Genomic DNA, 18,670 nt, shown 5'->3' with positions numbered 1-18,670 from the left:
ACTAAAACAATAACCCCCCGAATCCCAATATTTCTTCTGTTGTTTTCAGGTTGTCCCAATTTCCATCTCCAGAACAAACCCCAATGTCAAGTGTACAAATCCACACACACACAAACGATCCAATTTGAAAACAAAATACTACTTGCTACCACTGCCCCGGGTGTATCCATCCCACCACTTTGAGAACATGCCTCCCTTGGCAGCCTGTTCATTCCAGCTCGCACGGCGGGTAGCCATATCGGGGTTTGTAGATTCACGCTTCTGTGTTTGCAAGTTCGAGAAGAGACCGCCGGTAGAGCCGGCAGAGCTGCGACGACGCTCACCGAGGCTTGGATAGTTCGTCGCGGTGCCTTCGGTTCCTTTGTTCCCGCTTGAGGAGGTGGAGGTATTGGAGTCCTTCATTTTGGATATTAGAGGGGTTTTGGAGATATTGAATAGATAATAGATGGATGGATGATAGAAGAATAATGATGTAGTGATGTAGTGCCAAGGGGATAATATATGGGGATTGAGATATAAGAAACAGGAATCGAAAGAGGCAAATGACCTACCCTTCTCTCAGTGTCGGGCATTGCCCATGCAGCACGACCACTGGGGCTCTTGGCACCGCCGTTCATCCAGACATTGAGATGCTCGTGACGGTCGCCGGGGTTTCCGTGCCAGTGACGGCGGGTATTGTCATCAGACATTTTGGAGATGTCTAGGAAGTTGGAGTAATCCGTGATGGAGGTGATTCTCGTCCTCTTGAGGATTTAATTTAGTAAGAGTGAGCAAGGAAATTCTAAAGAGAGGATATATGATGATTATGAGATATGGTTTTTAAGAGTTGGGAAGTCAACGACGTCATTCTTGTTCGGGTTGCCCTTTATAGATATGGAGTAGGTGGAAAAATGGAATGAAACATACCTTGATATTCTGCAATATTTGAATCAATAGAAATGAAAATACAGAGAAGAGGTAAAGAGGGGGAAAAGTTGCCTTATAAGAACCATGTAGCTTAGTAGCCTTACTACGTTACAACGCTGTGAATCACCAAAGATCTAGTTCCTACAATGCCAAGTACCTCCCTAGTACTTAAATATACATTTATTGTACATGTCTAACACATGTACTTTGAATGTACTATAATGTACCCTGCCTTGACGTAATTAGAATGCGGGGAAAGCTTGGCATATAATTTGAGCGACAGATGTTGTATAGTCGTATAGTTACTAGCATAAGGATATGTAGAGACCTCACCTCCCAGCATCCCTCAACAGCTTCCAAACCCTAACACCCTCCTCCCAATCCCCATCCTCCATAATTTCAACACTCCCATCCCCCCTCAACGTCCTAACCAACCTAGCCCCAGAAGTCCCCCATCCAAACTCCCCTTCCCCCCGAACAAACTTCCCCAATGGACCAATAAATCCCTCTTTTACAACCCTCTTCTCCCCCTCCCCTAACAACCCCCCATTCCCAAAGAACCAAACCGGATAATCCGACGAATGCGTAACCCCCACTCAACCGGCAAAGTCGCCTCGACACACTTCGCCCTCCACTCAATCCGATACCGAAACAGCAACGCCGAAGCATCAACCCCGTCCTCGTTCTCCGTCAACGCATACGCAAGTCCACGCTGCATCTGATGCACCTGCAGATCAGCATAGATCCTCCCCCACGCATCCTGGTCCCAGTTCTCGCAGTGCGCCGGTAGACGGCCGTCTGGGTAATACAGCGGTATGACAGCGTCGACAATGTGTTCTGGGTAATCTGCAACGAGACGGGTGCGTAGCGCGGAGAGGGTATTGTCTGTCGGCGGGAACCATACGCTGTAGAGGAAGCGCTCGTCGCAACATTCGCCTATTATGACGCGGATGTTGCGGGCCAGGAGGCTGCGGGCGAAGGCGCCGCTGTCGAGTGTTGCGAAGAGGGATGGGGAGATGAAGGATGTGTCTGTAGTTGGGCGGAATTGGTGCAGGGGGATTGTTCTTGCTTTGTCGAGGAGGGCTTTTGCGGGAATTGAGCGTAATCTGGTGAGTTTCTCGCTATGGGACAGGGTGAGGGGAATATCCAAAACTGTTAGGAGTTGGTTGAATTGGGTTTGTGTTTCGGTTGGCTGCTTGGGCTGGACGGCTGGGCTGTTTGACCAAATACAGGCTTGGCGGATGATGGAGTTCTCGTCTGGTTGGCGGAGATCGTAGGCTAGTTGGTGGAAGACGGAGTTGGCACCTGCGGAATATCCTGAGATCGTGATAGTCTCCGGATTACCGCCGAATAGCTGGATGTTCTCCTTCGTCCACTCCAGTGCTAGTCTCTGGTCCCAGAATCCATGGTTCCCAACTGTCTCTCCGACAGTGGCTGCGTCCTCCTCAAGTTCTACTGAGTAGAGGAACCCGAAAAGGTTGACCCGGTATGCAGGCATCACAACCACGCAGTTGAAATCAGCCTCGCCGATCAATGCAGCCGCATTGAATGAATTGGGCGTGCCGAATTGAAGCCATCCGCCATCTGCGCCGAACAATGCCTATCAGCACGGTTTATGTCAAACTATCTCGCTCATCCCAGGTCCGAACCCCATATATCCTAGTTTCAATCAGATAATACTCACGAATATAAACAAAAACAGGCCATCCTCCCTCAGGCACCTCCCCAATAGGCGTCCAGACATTACACTGAAAGCAATCCTCGTTCCACGCATCCGGGTCCTCGGGCGTATATCGAAAGGCCGGTTGGGGGCAAAGCCCCGCACCCCCATCACAGCGGCCCGGTGCTTCTTCGCTGCCATAGGTGAAGGACTCGGGTAGGGGCGCGGCGCGGCGCCATCGCTCGGCGGGGGCAAGGCCGTAGCGGACACCGCCGAAGTAGTGGCAGAGGTCTTTGGCTTGGCTGGTGGGAGAAGACGATGTTGAGATTGTTACGCCTTGGATTGTGCCGCGGTGGGCGAGGGATTTAAGGTGAGTGCGGCGGATTGTTTCCATCTTTTTTGGTTTCAGTTCTGTTGATGGTTGATTTGGGGTAGTAAAGTATAGATCCCAGTTAGCACAGATGTAAATACACGTCACTATTTTGAACGGGCTTGAAGTATGCTGTAGTGAAGCAGAGCAGTCCAGTCTGGGAACCACGTCCTTCAAGTAGTGTCGGTCTTCATTCCGCAGTTTCCAGATGCTTTAGCCGAGATAACGAGGCGATTGGGCTTCATTGGTGAGAGACAAGGGAATCGGCAATTCGTCATTCGCCATTGGCCATTGGCAGTTGGAGAAGGATAGAAAGTGCTTTGTGGGGAACGGCAAAAGTCCGCTCGGGGCTAGATCTGGCCCCGACTTACTAGCTGCAACTACAGAGGGAAGACTGGAAATGTTTTGACTCCAAAATCACCATAACAGAATACTGTTCGATTCCGAATAAGCTAGAACAGCAAATTGCCAAATCCAGAGATAAAACTCGACAAACATAAACTAAAAACGCTGAGAAATCATTCAAATCACATCACGCATCACAAATCGTGCATGGTTCAGTAGTACAGAGTAGCTATGCTTTTACGCCTTGCTGATCCTGCAGATCAGATCCTGGCCATCGACGGAGTCACCCTCCTTGACCTGGAGGCCAGACACCTTTCCGCTGTGCGGGGCAGAGATCACCATTTCCTAGATAAAAGTTAGCAAGATATTCATATGTGTAATAGAAGACAAGAAATAATAACGTACCATCTTCATGGCGCTCAACACCGCAATAGGATCACCCTTCAAGACCTCGTGGCCATCGTGGATGCGGATCTCAACCACGACACCGCTCATGGGAGCACCGACCTGGCTGCTGTCTGTGGGCTCGGCCTTGGGGCGGGCGAGGTTCTCGATCGAGGCCTTCTGGTCATCGACACTGACCTGGCGGACTTCGCCGTTGACCTCGTAGAAGACCTCACGCTGACCGGTCTGCTCGGAAAGAGGACCGATGGCAAGCAACTTCAGGATCAGGACCTTACCCTTCTCCAGCTCGACGTGGAACTCCTCGCCGATCTCGGGCCGGGCAAGGAAGTAGCGCGTCGGCAGAACGGACAGATCACCGAACTTGGCCACGAAATTGCGGTAGTCCTCGAACACCTTGGGGTACATGGCGTAACTGGCGACGTCACACTCGGTGGCGGCGCCGAACTTCTCGCGAATATCGTTCTTGATCTTGATGAGATCCATGGGCTCCAGGTACAGACCGGGGCGCTTGTCGAGCTTGCGACGGCCGCGCAGGGCCTTGGTACGCAGGGGCTCGGGGAAGCCACCGTAGGGCTGGCCCATCAGACCCTCGAAGAACTCCAAGACTGATCCGGGGAAGTCGAGTTGATCGGCACGGTCCAGCACGTCCTGAGCGGACAGCTTGTTGCTGACGATCCAGGAGGCGAAGTCACCACAGACCTTGGAGGAGGGAGTGACCTTGACGATGTCGCCCAGCAACTCGTTGGCCACCTCGTACGCCTTCTTGGTCTCAGCCCACTGCTGTCCGAGACCCAACTGGCTGGCCTGGAAGATCAGGTTGGTCAGCTGGCCACCGGGGATCTCGTGCTCGTAGACCTCGGGGTCGGGGCCGGTCAGACCAGCCTCGAAGGGAGAGTAGAGCAGACGAAGCTGAGCCCAGTAGCTGTCGATAGCGCGGACGTGAGACAGGTCCAGCTTGGGGTCGTGCTCGGTACCCTGCAGGGAAGCAAGGAGAGCACCAATGCTGGGCTGCGAGGTCATACCAGACAGACTGTCGGTAGCGGCGTCTACGGCATCGGCACCGGCCTCGGCACAGGCAATCATAGAGGCGACACCGGTTCCGGCGGAGTCGTGAGTGTGAACGTGGATGGGGAGATCGGGGTAGCGCTTGCGAATGGAACCGATCAGCAAACGGGCAGCCTGGGGCTTGAGCACACCAGCCATATCCTTGATTCCAAGAACGTGGGGACGCATCGCGACGATCTTGTCCACCAGACCCAGGTAGTACTCCAAGCTGTACTTCTTCTTGGGGTTCAGCATGTCACCACTGTAGCACATGGTGGCCTCAACAACACCACCGGCTTCGTGGACCGCCTTAACACCAACCTCGAGCTGGTCAAGATCGTTCAGGGCATCGAAGACACGGAAGATATCGACACCGTACTTCTTGGCCTGCTTACAGAAGTGGTAGATGGCGTTATCGGGAAGGGAAGAGTAGGCAACGCCGTTGGCGCCACGCAGCAGCATCTGGAAGGGAATGTTGGGGACGGCCTTGCGCATCTTGCGAAGTCTGTCCCAAGGATCCTCGTAGAGGAAGCGCATAGCGACATCGAAGGTGGCTCCACCCCAGCACTCGAGGGAGTAAGCGTTGCTCAATGCGTGACTGGTCTCAGCGGCGATGTTCAGCATATCAATTGTTCGCACACGGGTGGCAAGCAACGACTGGTGGGCATCACGCCAGGTGGTGTCCATGATCAAGCAGCCCTTGTTGGCGCGCACAGCGCGAGCGAAGCCCTCGGGACCTTCGCGGTCCAGGATCTGCTTCCAGCCGGTAGTGCAAGGCTTGGAGAGGTCAATGGGCTTGCCCGCAGCATCATTGAGAACGGGCCGGATGATATCGCCCTTGAACTTGGGCTCGCCGATCTGGCCCTTGATGCTGCTACCGTTGACAGCAACGTCACCCAGGTAAGCGAGCAGCTTCTGGGCACGGTTCTGGCTGCCGACGAGGGCAAACAGCTCGGGGGTGTCATCAATGAATGTAGTCCAGCAAGTACCATCGATGAATACGGGGTGGCTCAGGAGTGACGCAAGGAAAGGAATGTTGGTCTTGACACCACGGATACGGAACTCAACCAGAGCACGCAGCATCTTGCGGCGGACGATCTCGTAGGTCGAGCCACGGCAAGTGCACTTGACCAGCATAGAATCGTAGTGGGGAGAGATAATGGCACCAGCAAAGCCGTTACCACCGTCCAGACGGATTCCATTGCCACCAGCAGAGCGGTAGACCTCGATCTTACCAGTGTCGGGGGAGAAGCCCTTGGCGGGATCCTCAGTAGTGATACGGCACTGAATGGCGAAACCGCGAGTAGAGATGCGGTCCTGGGTAAGGCCAAGTTGTTCAAGGGTTGCACCAGCAGCGATCTGGATCTGAGCGGCCACGATATCGATACCGGTGATTTCCTCGGTAATAGTGTGCTCGACTTGAATTCTGGGGTTGATCTCGATGAAGTAGTGCTCATTGCCGCAGACAAGGAACTCAGCGGTACCAGCGTTGCGGTACCGAACTGACTTGGCCAGCTTCACGGCATCGGACAAAATCTTATCACGAACATCGGTGGGAAGGTCCTTGGCAGGAGCAATCTCAACGACCTTCTGGTGGCGACGCTGGACGGAGCAATCACGCTCGAAGAGGTGGACAACATTGCCCTGGTTATCACCGAGAAGCTGAACCTCGATGTGCTTAGGCTGGTCAAGGAAACGCTCGACGAAGACGGTACCGTTACCGAAGGCGGTGCGGGCCTCGGAGGTAGCACGCTCGAAAGCGTCACGCAGCTCGGATTGGGCACGGACAACACGCATACCACGGCCACCACCACCAAAGGCAGCCTTAATAATGATGGGGAAGCCAAATTCATCAGTGAAGGACTTGACCTCTTCAAAGCGCTCGACGGGGCCCGGAGTTCCGGGGACAACGGGGACATTGCACTTGATAGCGGCGCGGCGAGCAGAAACCTTGTCACCAAGGGCATCGATGGTTTCAGCGGTAGGTCCCACGAAGACAATGCCAGCCTTCTCGACGTTCCGGGCGAACTCGGCGTTCTCTGACAGGAAACCGTAGCCGGGGTGGATCAGGTGGACGCCGTGCTCCAGGGCGATCTTGATGATCTCATCACCAGCCAAATAGGCACCCACGGGGGTATATTGGCCCCGGTGGCCGATCATGTAAGCCTCATCAGCCTTTTGGCGATGCATTGAGAGACGATCTTCGTGTGAGAAGACAGCGACCGTCTGGAGGGACAGTTCATGTGCGGTACGGAAGATACGGATGGGGATTTCACCACGGTTGGCGACTAGGATCTTTTGGAAGTGCATGATGGTCGAGTTGGCCCGCAGACGGCGGTGGACTGAGTCCTGGTGGTGCTCATTGTGATCCTCGATGAAGTCAGACTCATCAATGGCCTGCTCCGGCTGGCGGTGCGGAACAGCAGCCATGGTAGATGTGTGAGATGAAGGAGGTTAGGCAGTTGTTAACTAGAGAGGATTGGATTAGTTGAAAGTTCCCGAGGTCCAGCTCTCTCGGTGTGGCAAGCAGAGGCGGTGACTCACTATAACCTTGGGAGCTGGGAAGCTATCCGGGTTCCAATTTCAGGCCGGTTTCGGCGGATCACTGCGCAATCGCTCTCACTGTTTCTTCAGTATAAGTAACAGAAGGTATATAATAGAGATTGAATAGAATTGAATAGTTAAGGGAGATAGAAAGAAGAAAAAAAAAGTTAGAAGGATTTTGAAGGGGGGAGGGGTTAGATAAAGAGGGGAATCACAAGCGCGATCTACAAATGTCACCAATACTTTCCGGGGGGGGAGAATTGACTCCAGGAATGAGGTAACAGGTACTTACAGGTTCACCGGTACACCGGAGCCCTAGAAATTTGACAATGATCAAATCGAATAGAATAATAATAGAATAATAAGAATTCTAATTATTGGAATTTATCCTAAAAAGGAGATTAATGTATCTAATTTGCTAGTTCATGCGGGGCTTTTACCCTGTACCTCCCCATACTAAACACCTATATACCACTATGCTCCTATTTATTCCCACTTCTACCCCGGACGAGAACGCCTCGTCTCGCACGATAACTCCCTATGACCTCGCACGATAACATTCGGGTGGTTTAGGCAACTGATTCCGTTGATCTACCTCGGGTCCTCGGGAGAAACGTGAACATCCAACATATATAGCCTTTGATTCGTGACTATGCGGATATTCGCGGGCAACTGGTAGGGAAAAGTCCGGGGGAGACTCGGAGAACTCTCGACACATGTGCAGCAAAGAGAAGTGGATCAGGTCTCAATTACAAGATTCCTGTCTTCGGGAAAGATGTGACCGAGCCGATATCTACATTGTACATAATTCACCTACAAAGTAGGTAAAGTTCAATCTAATTCATATATGGAAATATCTAAATATCTCAATTATTCCAACTGAAAAGGGAATGAAAATCTTCGACCGGTCATGCGTCCACAATTGAAAGCCGATAATCGCAATCCATGACGCTATTTGATTTGTACCGCCCCCCACTATCAAATCACCCATTCAATCTCACATATCCCTCCCTTGGCACTCCGGGGGGATCTCCCGCTTGTATGACAGGTACTACCAATCTCCAGGATGATTCGTAGACCTCATGCCAAGCGACATTCCGAAATTGGGATTCCCCAAGGTGCCAAGCTCTATACAACCCGAGCTATTCCATTGTTAGCATCCATCAGCCCGAGAATGCAACCTGATACACCATTATCTACTTGGAGTGCGGGAAAATCGCACCTCTGATAAGCTCCTTGAGCAAAAAGAACCTTGGAAGATTGGAAGCCGTGCAATCACCGCTGGAAGCCCTTATCTAGCTTGGAAGTTTCCCCGATTGACATCGTCAGGGGGGTCCTTTGGTCACACTTCTACATCCCCGACGGAAAAATACACTTCCTTTTTTTCCGCCCTTGCTTGCTGCATGTTCCCTCCACGGGGTTCAACTCTCCGGTAGTGTTTCCCTCTAGCCGGGCCGAAGAGGGAAATCGGCAGCTCGGAACTGTGAAACTCCTATGTTGTACAGTATATACTTCAGTAATTCCGCAGGTAGCACTAGAGCTAAAAAAAAAAAAGGTGCTTCGAAGATGTAGAGTGGGGTAATACACACTAGCATCTCATACCTAAGACATCCAATGTCAGCCTACCGTCGCACCTCATGGGGAAAGCTGAAAGCTGATAAGGTGATCTGCACTCACCATCCCATAGGGACAAATACATAGTTGCAGATGATTTACCTTGGCATCTTGGCGATACTGCTTTCTTCACCGAAGACCCTTACGTTCGAATGGATCATGGGCGGGCCCTTGGCAGCCTCGGACTTGAGGAAAAACAGGGAATTACTGAGGTTACTGCGGTGAGAGAGAAAAAAAAAAAAAAAAAAACTAGGGAAATCGCAATGCTATTACTGAATATCGGGCCATGGCCCAGACTGTGAAAAGCATAAAAAGAAAACGCAAGCTTATCAAATACATGGGGAAAAAAATATCAGAAAGCAAGATTAAATGGGTCATGAGTTCCTCCTATGGCACACTCTTGGCGTAACCATCCCTCCATATGAAAATCGTTCCTTTTGCAACCTCAATCACTTCCGCTGTATGTTACAAATGCAAGAGAAACGAAGAATCAAAAGCAAAACCAGTGCACGATTCTAGAATCCACGATACCCAGTTGCCTGGGGTGTGAGACCGGCGCCGTTGGACTGAGAACCCTGGGTCAGCATGAGCCGGGAGCCTTGCAAGATGGGAGTATTGTCCTCCTCTGTGCGGGTTGTCTTCTCGCGGTTCTTTCGCTCCTCGTTGTCCTTCTTGAGCATCTCGATCGATCGGGTCTGTTCGCAGAGGAAGTTGATCATGAAGGGCATGGTGAAATCGTGAAGACCCTTGCGCCAGGAGATCTCCATGATGACATCGGGGCGGATGAGGTCGTAGCAGGCATAAAGCATGCCAACGTAGCACTCACGGCTACCAATATCGACGAACTAGTTGCAATTAGTAAAGTCTGAAGCAATGACAGAGAGAGCGAACTTACGTAGCGGAGAAGGTCCTCCACAACCTCGGGCTTGGCGGAGATAGCGGCAGTCTCAATAGCATCCTTGTAGAGCTTGTCCTGCTTGGAGAGGGCGATCGACTTTTCCCATCGCTTGTTGTTGCGGTAAATGTTGGCCGCAATCTGGCGGAAGAAAATGAGGTCGTGCTTCTCAAGACGCTGGGCGAGAGCCACAGCATCAAAGTTGTCATTCTGGTCAACAGAATCCTTAAGCAGCTTGTGGTCCTCCTCCTCGATCAGAATCTCGTTAATAGCGTCGTTGACAGCCCGCTTGTTCTGAGACTGAACATTGAGCAGGAAAGGCTTGATCAGGGGGATGTTGTCAGAGCTCTGGAAGATGCGAACGACACGGTTGACATCGATCCGAGCGGTCAGAGCCTGAAGCAGGTCAGTGAGCAGAAGGGGTTGCTCCTGAAGGTAGAAGTTCAGCGCCCGGTAGTAGATCTCCAAGTTGGCAACCTTGACGATAATATCCTTGAAGGAGTGGTGCTCCCAGGCATCGGCTGCACGCTCCATCATGGCAAGAGCGGCGTTATCCCACTCATCGTAGTGGCAGTACAGGAACACCAGCTCCGGCCAGAGATTAGCTTCCTCACAGGCCCGGATCATCTTAGGGATGTTGATGCGGGACCAGAAGAGCTTCAGGTGCTCCATGACACGGTCTGGGTGGTACTTGGACAGAGCAATGCCAAGTTCTGTGAACATGCCCATGTGAGCCCGCTCAAGACCCAGGCCTGCCTCCAAGACAGCGATCAGTTCATCGAAGTATCCATTGCGCTCGTATTGGCGAACAAGGCTCTGCAGCTCTTCGGCGTGAACAATCAGGTTGAGACCGCAAATCTGGGCAAGACGGAATTCCTTCTTCTCAACACAGGCCTCGTTGACCTGCTTCCAGACCTTGACGCTATTAGCCTTGCGGGCGCACTCCACTGCAGCTTGGTAGTCCTCCAGGTGAACTAAGGTGGTCGCCAACTTGGCCCAGTTAGAGATGTTGGTGAAGAAGATCTTAGCAGCATGGTGGAAGCCTTCAGCATAAGCCTTGTCACCGGACGCTTCGATATCCGCAACATTGGTAGTGCGAAGGAAGTCCTCGAGCTCAGCAAGCTGGTCCAGGCGGGCAAAGCAGAAAGCAAGAGCAGTATCAATAGCCGGCTCACGCAGCGTCTTGCGGGCCATGCGAAGGAACTTGACGAGATCCTCATCCTTGCCTGCATGAGTTGCAGTCTCAATCACCTCGTGGTAATTGGATGGATCCTCGGCACGGATGTAGGACTCAATTGAGTCAGTCACACGAAGACCATCGAGTTGGGCCTTGGCAACCTTGCTCCAAACCTCAGACAGCTCGACACGCTCAGCGAACTCCTGAGCTCGGTCGATGCTAACAATGTTCTCTACAAGCACATTGACGGCGGCCAAGTTGTTGTTAACCTTCTTGTAGATTTCAAAGGCCTCCTCGTAGAGACCAACGCTGGTACACATCTCAGCAATCTCATCAGCGGAGAACTCATTGAGCTGGTGAATGTAGTCCATCAGGCGACTCTTGTCAGCCTTGGCAGCAGTCAACATCAAGAGGTTCTGCAAGCTGGTGTTATCACTGAAAGGAGAGGGCTCCAGAATGATCTTCTCGAGCAGCTCAATCAGCTCACCGGGCAGATCAGCCTCAAGGAACGACTTGACAGCGACAGACACCTTCTCGGGTTCGGTAGATTCGGGAACCGCGGTGGCGATGACCTGGTCCACAAGGGAACGTCGGCCCTCGTTGTTCTCGCTGAGGACAAAGCTCCAGATCTCGGGGTCGGCACGCTCAACGAGGTAACGAGCTTGGGCACGGAACATGGAATTCTCATTAGTGATGCTAATGAGCTCCAGGTCGTTCTGGCCCTTGCTGTAGGCAATGTACGCCAGGTTGGGATCACGCTTCTCGCAGTACTTTCCAACGGTGAGGGTGTCATATTGGTCGTTCTCCTTGAGGAACTTCTCTGGGTCGTTGTTGCTGTCGATGTAGATCTTCGCAAGAGCATTGTAGACAGCCTGCTGCTGGTTGCCAGTGGCAAGAGTGGCCTCGAGGAAAGGCAGGAGCAGCTTGAGACGGTTTCGGCTCTCGACCTCGGAAACGAGCTCGTCGATGGGGATCACGGATGGGTCGACAGTTGAGAGCAGGTTCTTGATGATGCTCTCCTCACAGTCAACATCGAGCAAGCCGCCAACAACAGAAGGGGCGCGACCAGGGTTGACGCGCTGGACATATACCTCGATCGACTTGAACTGCTGGTTCTGGTAGAGGTACAAGACCAGATCGTGGATAAAGTTGAAACGATCACAAACGATGATCAAGGGGAGCTGCTCTGTCAGGCGGGCTTCCTTCAGGAAGTTCTTCACCTTCTCGGGGTTGTAGTAGTTGCTCTCACGGCAAATACGTTCAACCTCAGTGACCTGGTTCATGGCGGTGGCAGCCTCGATGTACTTGAAGTGGACTTCGGGGTCCTCGCTGAGGTTGACGATGCTTCCCAAGTAGTAGTAAAGACCCTCGGCGGTGCGGTATTTCTCCAGAAGGTCGATCAGACGGTTAGCACCAAGAAGATCGGAGAACTTAGTGGCAATCTGGACCACAGACTGCAGGTTCTGGCGAATGTTTGACTCCAACATGGTGTCCAAGCAGTCGAGAGTCTGCTCCACAGACAGACGACCGAAGTAGCTCATCAGCCACTCGGGGCTCAGCTTATCAGTGCGAACGATGTTGCGCTTGATTACAGCGGGATCATCCGAGTTTTCGAGAGCACGCTGAATGAGACCGGCATTCTCGCAAAGCTGGGCGATACGAGGACGGTCAAAGTGTGTGAAGATTTCGTTGCCGAGGATGGCATCGGCGACCTGGGGGGCGTTGACGAGGTTCATCTCCAGTAGACGAGTCTGCAGATGGCCGTGCTCGGGCTTGTTGTCCTTAAGAGCGTCTAGGAGGAAGGAAGTGGCCTGCTGGATCATGTTCTGTGACAGGAACACATCAACAACGCGATCAAGGTCAACCAATGCACCACCTTCTTCATTAGCGAGCTGAGTAGCGAACTCAGCACCCTTCTCGGGGTTAACGCGAACAATGTGCTGAAGCAGCTGGGTGTAGTCCGGCTGGTATCCAGCTTGCTTGGAGTACGCAAGAATCTTGTCGAATTGACCAGTCTCCGCGAATCCAGCCACAACCTTGTGAGGAACATTAGCTTGGAGATAAACAGTCAGGGCAAGGGACATGTCGTATGGCCGAATGATGTCACCAAGCTCCTCTGAGCTCTCCAGCTTCTTCTCCTGCATCCACTTCTCAAGCAAGTGCTTGCGGTTCTGCTGCAAGACGGGTCGGACAAGCTCAACACTTTCGTACTTGTTGAGCGAACCCTTGTCCAAGAGCATACCGAAGTACTGCAAGATCACCGACATCTGGCCGGTTTGGGGAGCGCTCTTGAAACGGTTGATGGTTTCCAGGGTGCGGAGGAAACCCCGGGGGAGTTGGCGGCAATCTTGGCGGCTTCGGCGTAATCCTGCGAGGCCATGAGAGAGTCAAATTGCTGCTGGTACAGGTGGTCCGCGCCTGGAAGGCCGGCCTTCGAGGCAAGTTTGATAGCAAGACCGGACATGGCGGGGTTCTCCATGAGGTACTGGATAATATTGCTTTCATCTACACTGACGGCCAGGACCTGGCCCTTGCGGTTCACGCCGACAAGACCAGCTCCCTCAGAATCCGGAGTGGTGGTGAAGATAGTCTCGCTGGAGATGCGGTTCATGAAGATGCAAGTGCCAGTCTCGAGATCATAAAGGTGAATGAAGCCGTATTTCGTAACGAGGTAGACCACGTCGTATTTGCTGGACACCTGCATTGCGACGGGGAAATCATTGACCGCCTCTTGTGGGAAGTACACCTCGACGGCCTTCTTCTGGAAGCGAGGGTTGGGCTCTTGGTGGTCAATTTCGGCGATTTGCAGCTTGGCGCCCGTTTGGGTACGGACGGCGAAGGTGAAGAGGCTGTGTGGTAGGGGGGAGCCCTCGACGGTAATGTTGGCGAAAGAGGCAGCATGGCCTTCGATAAACTGAGAGATCCCGCGCTCCTTTGAGTAAAGCTGCATCGATCCAACGACCCGACCCTGCTGCTGGCTAATGCCGACCACAACCATCCACTTCTCCTCGGCGTTGACGCGGTAGTTGATAATTTGGCATCCCTAAAGAGAACCCACAGATTAGCATACTAGGCCTTGATTGTTGTATCCACGTCGCAAAAAAACATACTGCAAGGTTGGGAAGTCGGTCGAACACCTTGACGGGGTTCTGCTGTGTGGCGTCATAGACATCCCAGTGGTAGACCGCTGAGTCGGTGACCAGACCCAGGGACCTTTCGCTGAACCATTTCCAGTAGACAATATCTTCATTCATATTCGCCGACTTCAGCTTTTGCCGTGCGCCAAGGTCGAAGATCTGAATGGTGCGGCCCTGAGCCTTCAAGGCGATGATGTTCTTGTTCCAATGCATGATCGCACTGTCGGCGTTGATCGGGCGTCGTAGAACTTCATTGTTGTTCTTGAGGTCAATAATGATGACCTCTGGTTTGCCATCATCGTCCGGCTTTTGACGAACACAGACGTAGTGATCGGATTCTAGTGTCTAAACGGACGATTGTTGTTAGCCATGCCTTGTGGCCATGCTTTGAGGGGTAGTCGCAAGGCGACAGTAAATAACTTACACATGAAGTGAAGCCAATTGATGCCGGCTGTAAACATAATATGTCAGTAAAGTCCCAATAAATCCAGGAAGATTGCGCTGCGCAGCCGGTGCATCCGTCTCGAAGCTCAAGCTAGTCACGAAGCACCGCCGCGGTAACCATGGTTGGCTGTACATACCGCAATGCCGACAGAGGTCAACTGTATAATTCATGCGCAGGTTAGTTTCGAAGCTTCAATGGTCATGAGATAAATATGAGGGGCAGCCACGTACATTGACCAGCTCTGTGAACTTGATGGGGAGAGGTGCCATATTTACGTAGGCCGCAGTACGACCTAGTCCGCCGAATGAAACGCCACGCAAAGAAGGCAGAAGAATTGAAGTATGATGAAAAGGGGTGATAAAGTGCGAATGTCACGAGGAAGAAAAAAGAAAAGAAGAAGTATGAATGGAGGAGGGGGGGTAGAGATCTGGTAGATGCGGAAGTGACCTCAGGAGGCCGCTGCTGTCGTTGCTGAGGTGTCGCTTATGGACGATCACGTGACACGGGGTTTACCAGATTGTCCCTTTCAGATGCGTTTGTACTGGTAGGAAAGATAAAGAGAGAGCAAGGTGAAAGGTAGAAAGCAAACTTGCTGATATCTTGTCAGATTAACCTGAGAGAGCCCTGGAGATGTGCTGTCAACTCAAGCTCATACCTCTGTTACCTATGCTGGAGGTATCACTGACCGCCCTCACCATAAATGCTCCATGTTTACCAGGTACACCTGTGGACGTACGTGGCTCTTACTACTCATCCTGGCCACGTTCTCTAATATTCCTTTGCTTCTGTGCTTTGGGGTTTAAATACCACAAGAGTAGACGGCCTCGCATGCGGCCTTGTGATGTTTTTTTAGTAGTTTTTCAAGTAGTCTTTCTAAGTGGTCTCAGATATTCTATTTACAACATGGATGTCTTTTTAAGATATTTTCCTCCCTTCTCGGTTTTGTAGGTCGAGGGCACAAAAAGGCGGGAAAGGCATAGTTTGTGCAAGAGACTTTTCTATATATAACCTTTGACTGAAGATATATATAGCACTTTACTCTTTAAAGGAAACGCGATTTCTCCAAATACAAGCTATTGATGGCTGCATAAGAATATAAGCCCTTGGTGAACCCTGAAAAGCAGGGAATGTCCATGTTCAGCCCATTTTACCAGCAATTAGCCTCTAAGCTAAAGCCAAGAGTTCCGAAGTCAGGAGATTGGGGAATTGGGAATTGGCCCCTTAACCAGATCCACTCTAGCGGGACCCTGTCAACCATTTTACAATTGGCCTCAGCTCTTTAGGCGTCATCAGGCCATGTCCCTTCGGTATTCAATATACAAAAGTTATTCAACCCACCCCAGACAATCTAGGACACCTTCAAGACAATATAGCTGACTACTAACAACCCACTAGAGCCCCCAAGGGAAGTTCTTCCGACGATCTAAAGGTCTAAGCCGTAAGCTCACATTAAATACCGAACCGGAGCCACTGGAGTGCATATCGGCCCATTTTAACTCCTGATTCTCGGCGTAACGGATCAATGACCACGCGCACAGCGCCATCCGGCCTGTGGGTGCTTGTCTATCTCGGCCAAGCCAAGCCCGGAAGGATCTCTGGGCTAGGTCATCCCCACGCCAAGCCAGCCTTAAAGTGCGTGATGCGGGATGTTGCTTATATGCTGTCCTCGCATTGGCGGCACGGTGCTCACAAGTCCTTGGCATCTGCTTGGCCCATCAGCGGACTGGTCTTTTACCCTGTCCGAAACTCGGGGGAACCTGGGGTGCAGCGGGATTTATTGTTCGCATCACGAGAAAAATGCGGGATAGAGATGCGGGGGGGTATATCGTGGTATGTGCCTATAAAATGGTGGGCGCCAGTGTAAAAAAATGAAAGAAACATCCCAAACATTCCCCGGAAGAATCCCACAAAGTCTGCTATCAAATTTTCTGGGCCGCTTTGTTCAGAGTGGTCGGATTATTCTGTTAGTTAGCCTCCCTTGCCTGCTTCTTGTATTCTCTTGCCTTTTTTCCCTCCTTTTTTCAGGTTATTCCACTCCCTCTCTTGATAGATAGCCATAATGGCATCTCCCAATGAAAGGGCAGATCCAATTCCGGATGGTATGTTCGCCACGGCACGTCAGTCCATTGGAGATCTCTTCATCTGGAAGCAGCGTGTCGAGGTGACCAATGAACACGGAGAGACATACGCAGAATGGCAAGAGCCGGAGCGTATCCAGAACCCTTTCAGTCTGATGGCGCAGCTTTCAGCTCGAGACTGGGTGTTCTTCCTAGTGGGACTCATTGCCTGGACTGCTGATGCATTCGACTTCCATGCCCTATCCATCCAGACAGTAAAGCTGGCAACTTACTACGAAAGATCCAAAACAGATATTACGACTGCCATTACTCTAACTCTGCTGCTGAGGAGTGTAGGAGCTGCATTCTTTGGACTCGCTGGTGATAAATATGGTCGTAAATGGCCCATGGTGCTCAATATGATCATTCTGGGAATTTTGCAAATTGCCACCATTTACAGTAAGACGTTCCAGCAGTTCTTGGCTGTGCGAAGTCTCTTTGGTCTTTTCATGGGTGGCGTTTATGGAAATGCTATTTCCATGGCTTTGGAACATTGCCCGTGAGTATTATCTTCCAGGGTTGAGTGGCTTTCGTTAATCATCTTGGAAAACAGTGTCAACGCGAGAGGTCTCATGTCTGGAATCCTCCAACAAGGGTACTCACTTGGATATGTGTTTGCGGCGTGTGCCAACCTTGGTGTTGGCGGTGCAACAGATAGTTGGAAGACTGTATTCTGGATTGCAGGTGAGTCTACTATCCTCATCTAATACTGTTTGCCTACCACTAATAATTTACCTTGTACAGCTGGTATCTCAATTGCAGTTGGTTTCATTCGCATCTGCTTCCCCGAGTCGCAGTCCTTCATCGAAGCCAAGAAAGCCGGCAAGCGAACAATGACCGCAGGCGAGTTTTGGCGCGAAACAATAAGCATGTTGGGCAAGGAGTGGCGCATGTGCATCTACTGTGTCATTCTCATGACCTGGGTATGTTGTGACCGATACTCCGGCTCCTATCAATATTTATCTAATTTGTCCCGCGATAGTTTAATTTCTATTCCCACACATCCCAAGACTCCTACACCACATTCATGCTCACTGCAAAGGAGCTTGACAACGACAGCGCCTCTCGAGCTTCTATTCTGATGAAGACAGGAGCCTGTGTGGGTGGAACTATCATTGGCTACCTGTCCCAGTTCTTCGGCCGCCGCCGAGCAATCGTCGTTGCCGCGTTTGTATCTGGAGTCCTCATCCCGGCATGGATTCTCCCAGAAGGCGAGAGGTCTCTGAGCGTCACAGGATTCTTCATGCAATTCTTCGTTCAGGGAGCATGGGGCGTGATCCCCGTTCATCTGAACGAGCTATCACCCCCGGCGTTCCGCTCTTCGTTCACGGGTCTGACATACCAGATTGGAAATATGATTTCCTCGCCATCGTCACAGATTGTGAACGCAATCTCTGAATCCACATTCATCACTAGTGCAGCTGGCCATCGTGTTGAGGCCTATGGGCCTGTGATGGGGGTTGCCACTGCCATCATTGCTCTTGGTATCATGTTCACTACTGCTGTTGGTCCTGAGAAACGTGGTCGCCGCTTCGAAACTGTTGTGGCTGGAGTTGATGAAGCCGCAAATGCCAAAACGATGGATTTAGAAACAGGTGCGGGTGATCATAAGCCAAGTGATGAAACCATTGAGATGGCGGATCAGAAAAAGTAAATTGGGTCCTGGTGGTGGTTGATTTTGGAATCGGGGGTAATTTTTGGCCATTTCGTCGCTCTACCGGGTGCAACATGGAGGCTGATACTCCACAATTGTTTATCTATCTCAGCTAGGTACTTTACATTATGAGTTACGTCAAGAACGACAGAAGAACAACGGGGAAATGAAATGACACTTTTATGCATACATATATATATATATATCTCTCTCTTTGGGAATTCTTCAACCAATCTTAGAAGCGCATCATAATCCTCTTCCTAATTTACTAGGGTCTCCAGATAAAGGCTTCTTTCTATATCTCTATATAGACAAGAAAGAATAGCTGGTCGCTTATGCGGCCTTGTTAATTATTTT

The 18,670-nt window shown here is 51.4% G+C and overlaps 5 protein-coding genes across 5 annotated transcripts; 1 reads left to right on the top strand and 4 right to left on the bottom strand.

The window, feature by feature from the left end:
- Positions 1 to 138: 138 nt before the first annotated feature.
- N7517_005882 (uncharacterized protein) lies at positions 139 to 689 on the bottom strand (the record flags this gene model as incomplete). Its single annotated transcript, XM_056723612.1, has 2 exons — positions 139 to 396; positions 552 to 689. 2 exons carry the CDS (start codon positions 687 to 689, stop codon positions 139 to 141), a joined length of 396 nt encoding a protein of 131 aa, XP_056579862.1.
- Positions 690 to 1,441: 752 nt separating this feature from the next.
- N7517_005881 (putative carboxylesterase) lies at positions 1,442 to 2,960 on the bottom strand (the record flags this gene model as incomplete). The annotated part of the gene is made up of 2 exons (XM_056723611.1): positions 1,442 to 2,506; positions 2,556 to 2,960. 2 exons carry the CDS (start codon positions 2,958 to 2,960, stop codon positions 1,442 to 1,444), a joined length of 1,470 nt encoding a protein of 489 aa, XP_056579861.1.
- Positions 2,961 to 3,518: 558 nt separating this feature from the next.
- N7517_005880 (pyruvate carboxylase) lies at positions 3,519 to 7,160 on the bottom strand (the record flags this gene model as incomplete). Its single annotated transcript, XM_056723610.1, has 2 exons — positions 3,519 to 3,626; positions 3,687 to 7,160. 2 exons carry the CDS (start codon positions 7,158 to 7,160, stop codon positions 3,519 to 3,521), a joined length of 3,582 nt encoding a protein of 1,193 aa, XP_056579860.1.
- Positions 7,161 to 9,403: 2,243 nt separating this feature from the next.
- On the bottom strand, positions 9,404 to 14,811 carry N7517_005879 (uncharacterized protein; the record flags this gene model as incomplete). Its single annotated transcript, XM_056723609.1, has 7 exons — positions 9,404 to 9,733; positions 9,784 to 13,209; positions 13,257 to 14,003; positions 14,071 to 14,442; positions 14,522 to 14,548; positions 14,679 to 14,699; positions 14,773 to 14,811. 7 exons carry the CDS (start codon positions 14,809 to 14,811, stop codon positions 9,404 to 9,406), a joined length of 4,962 nt encoding a protein of 1,653 aa, XP_056579859.1.
- Positions 14,812 to 16,601: 1,790 nt separating this feature from the next.
- Positions 16,602 to 18,313, top strand: N7517_005878 (carboxylic acid transport protein; the record flags this gene model as incomplete). Its single annotated transcript, XM_056723608.1, has 4 exons — positions 16,602 to 17,158; positions 17,213 to 17,343; positions 17,404 to 17,582; positions 17,642 to 18,313. The coding sequence occupies 4 exons, from the start codon at positions 16,602 to 16,604 to the stop codon at positions 18,311 to 18,313; spliced, it is 1,539 nt and encodes a 512-aa protein (XP_056579858.1).
- Positions 18,314 to 18,670: the final 357 nt, after the last annotated feature.

This window comes from Penicillium concentricum (genome assembly GCF_028827145.1).
Source record: "Penicillium concentricum strain IBT 3081 chromosome Unknown utg000002l_segment0_segment0, whole genome shotgun sequence".
NCBI classification, from domain to species: Eukaryota; Fungi; Ascomycota; class Eurotiomycetes; order Eurotiales; family Aspergillaceae; genus Penicillium; species Penicillium concentricum.
This window is presented reverse-complemented; position numbering and strand designations above follow the sequence as displayed.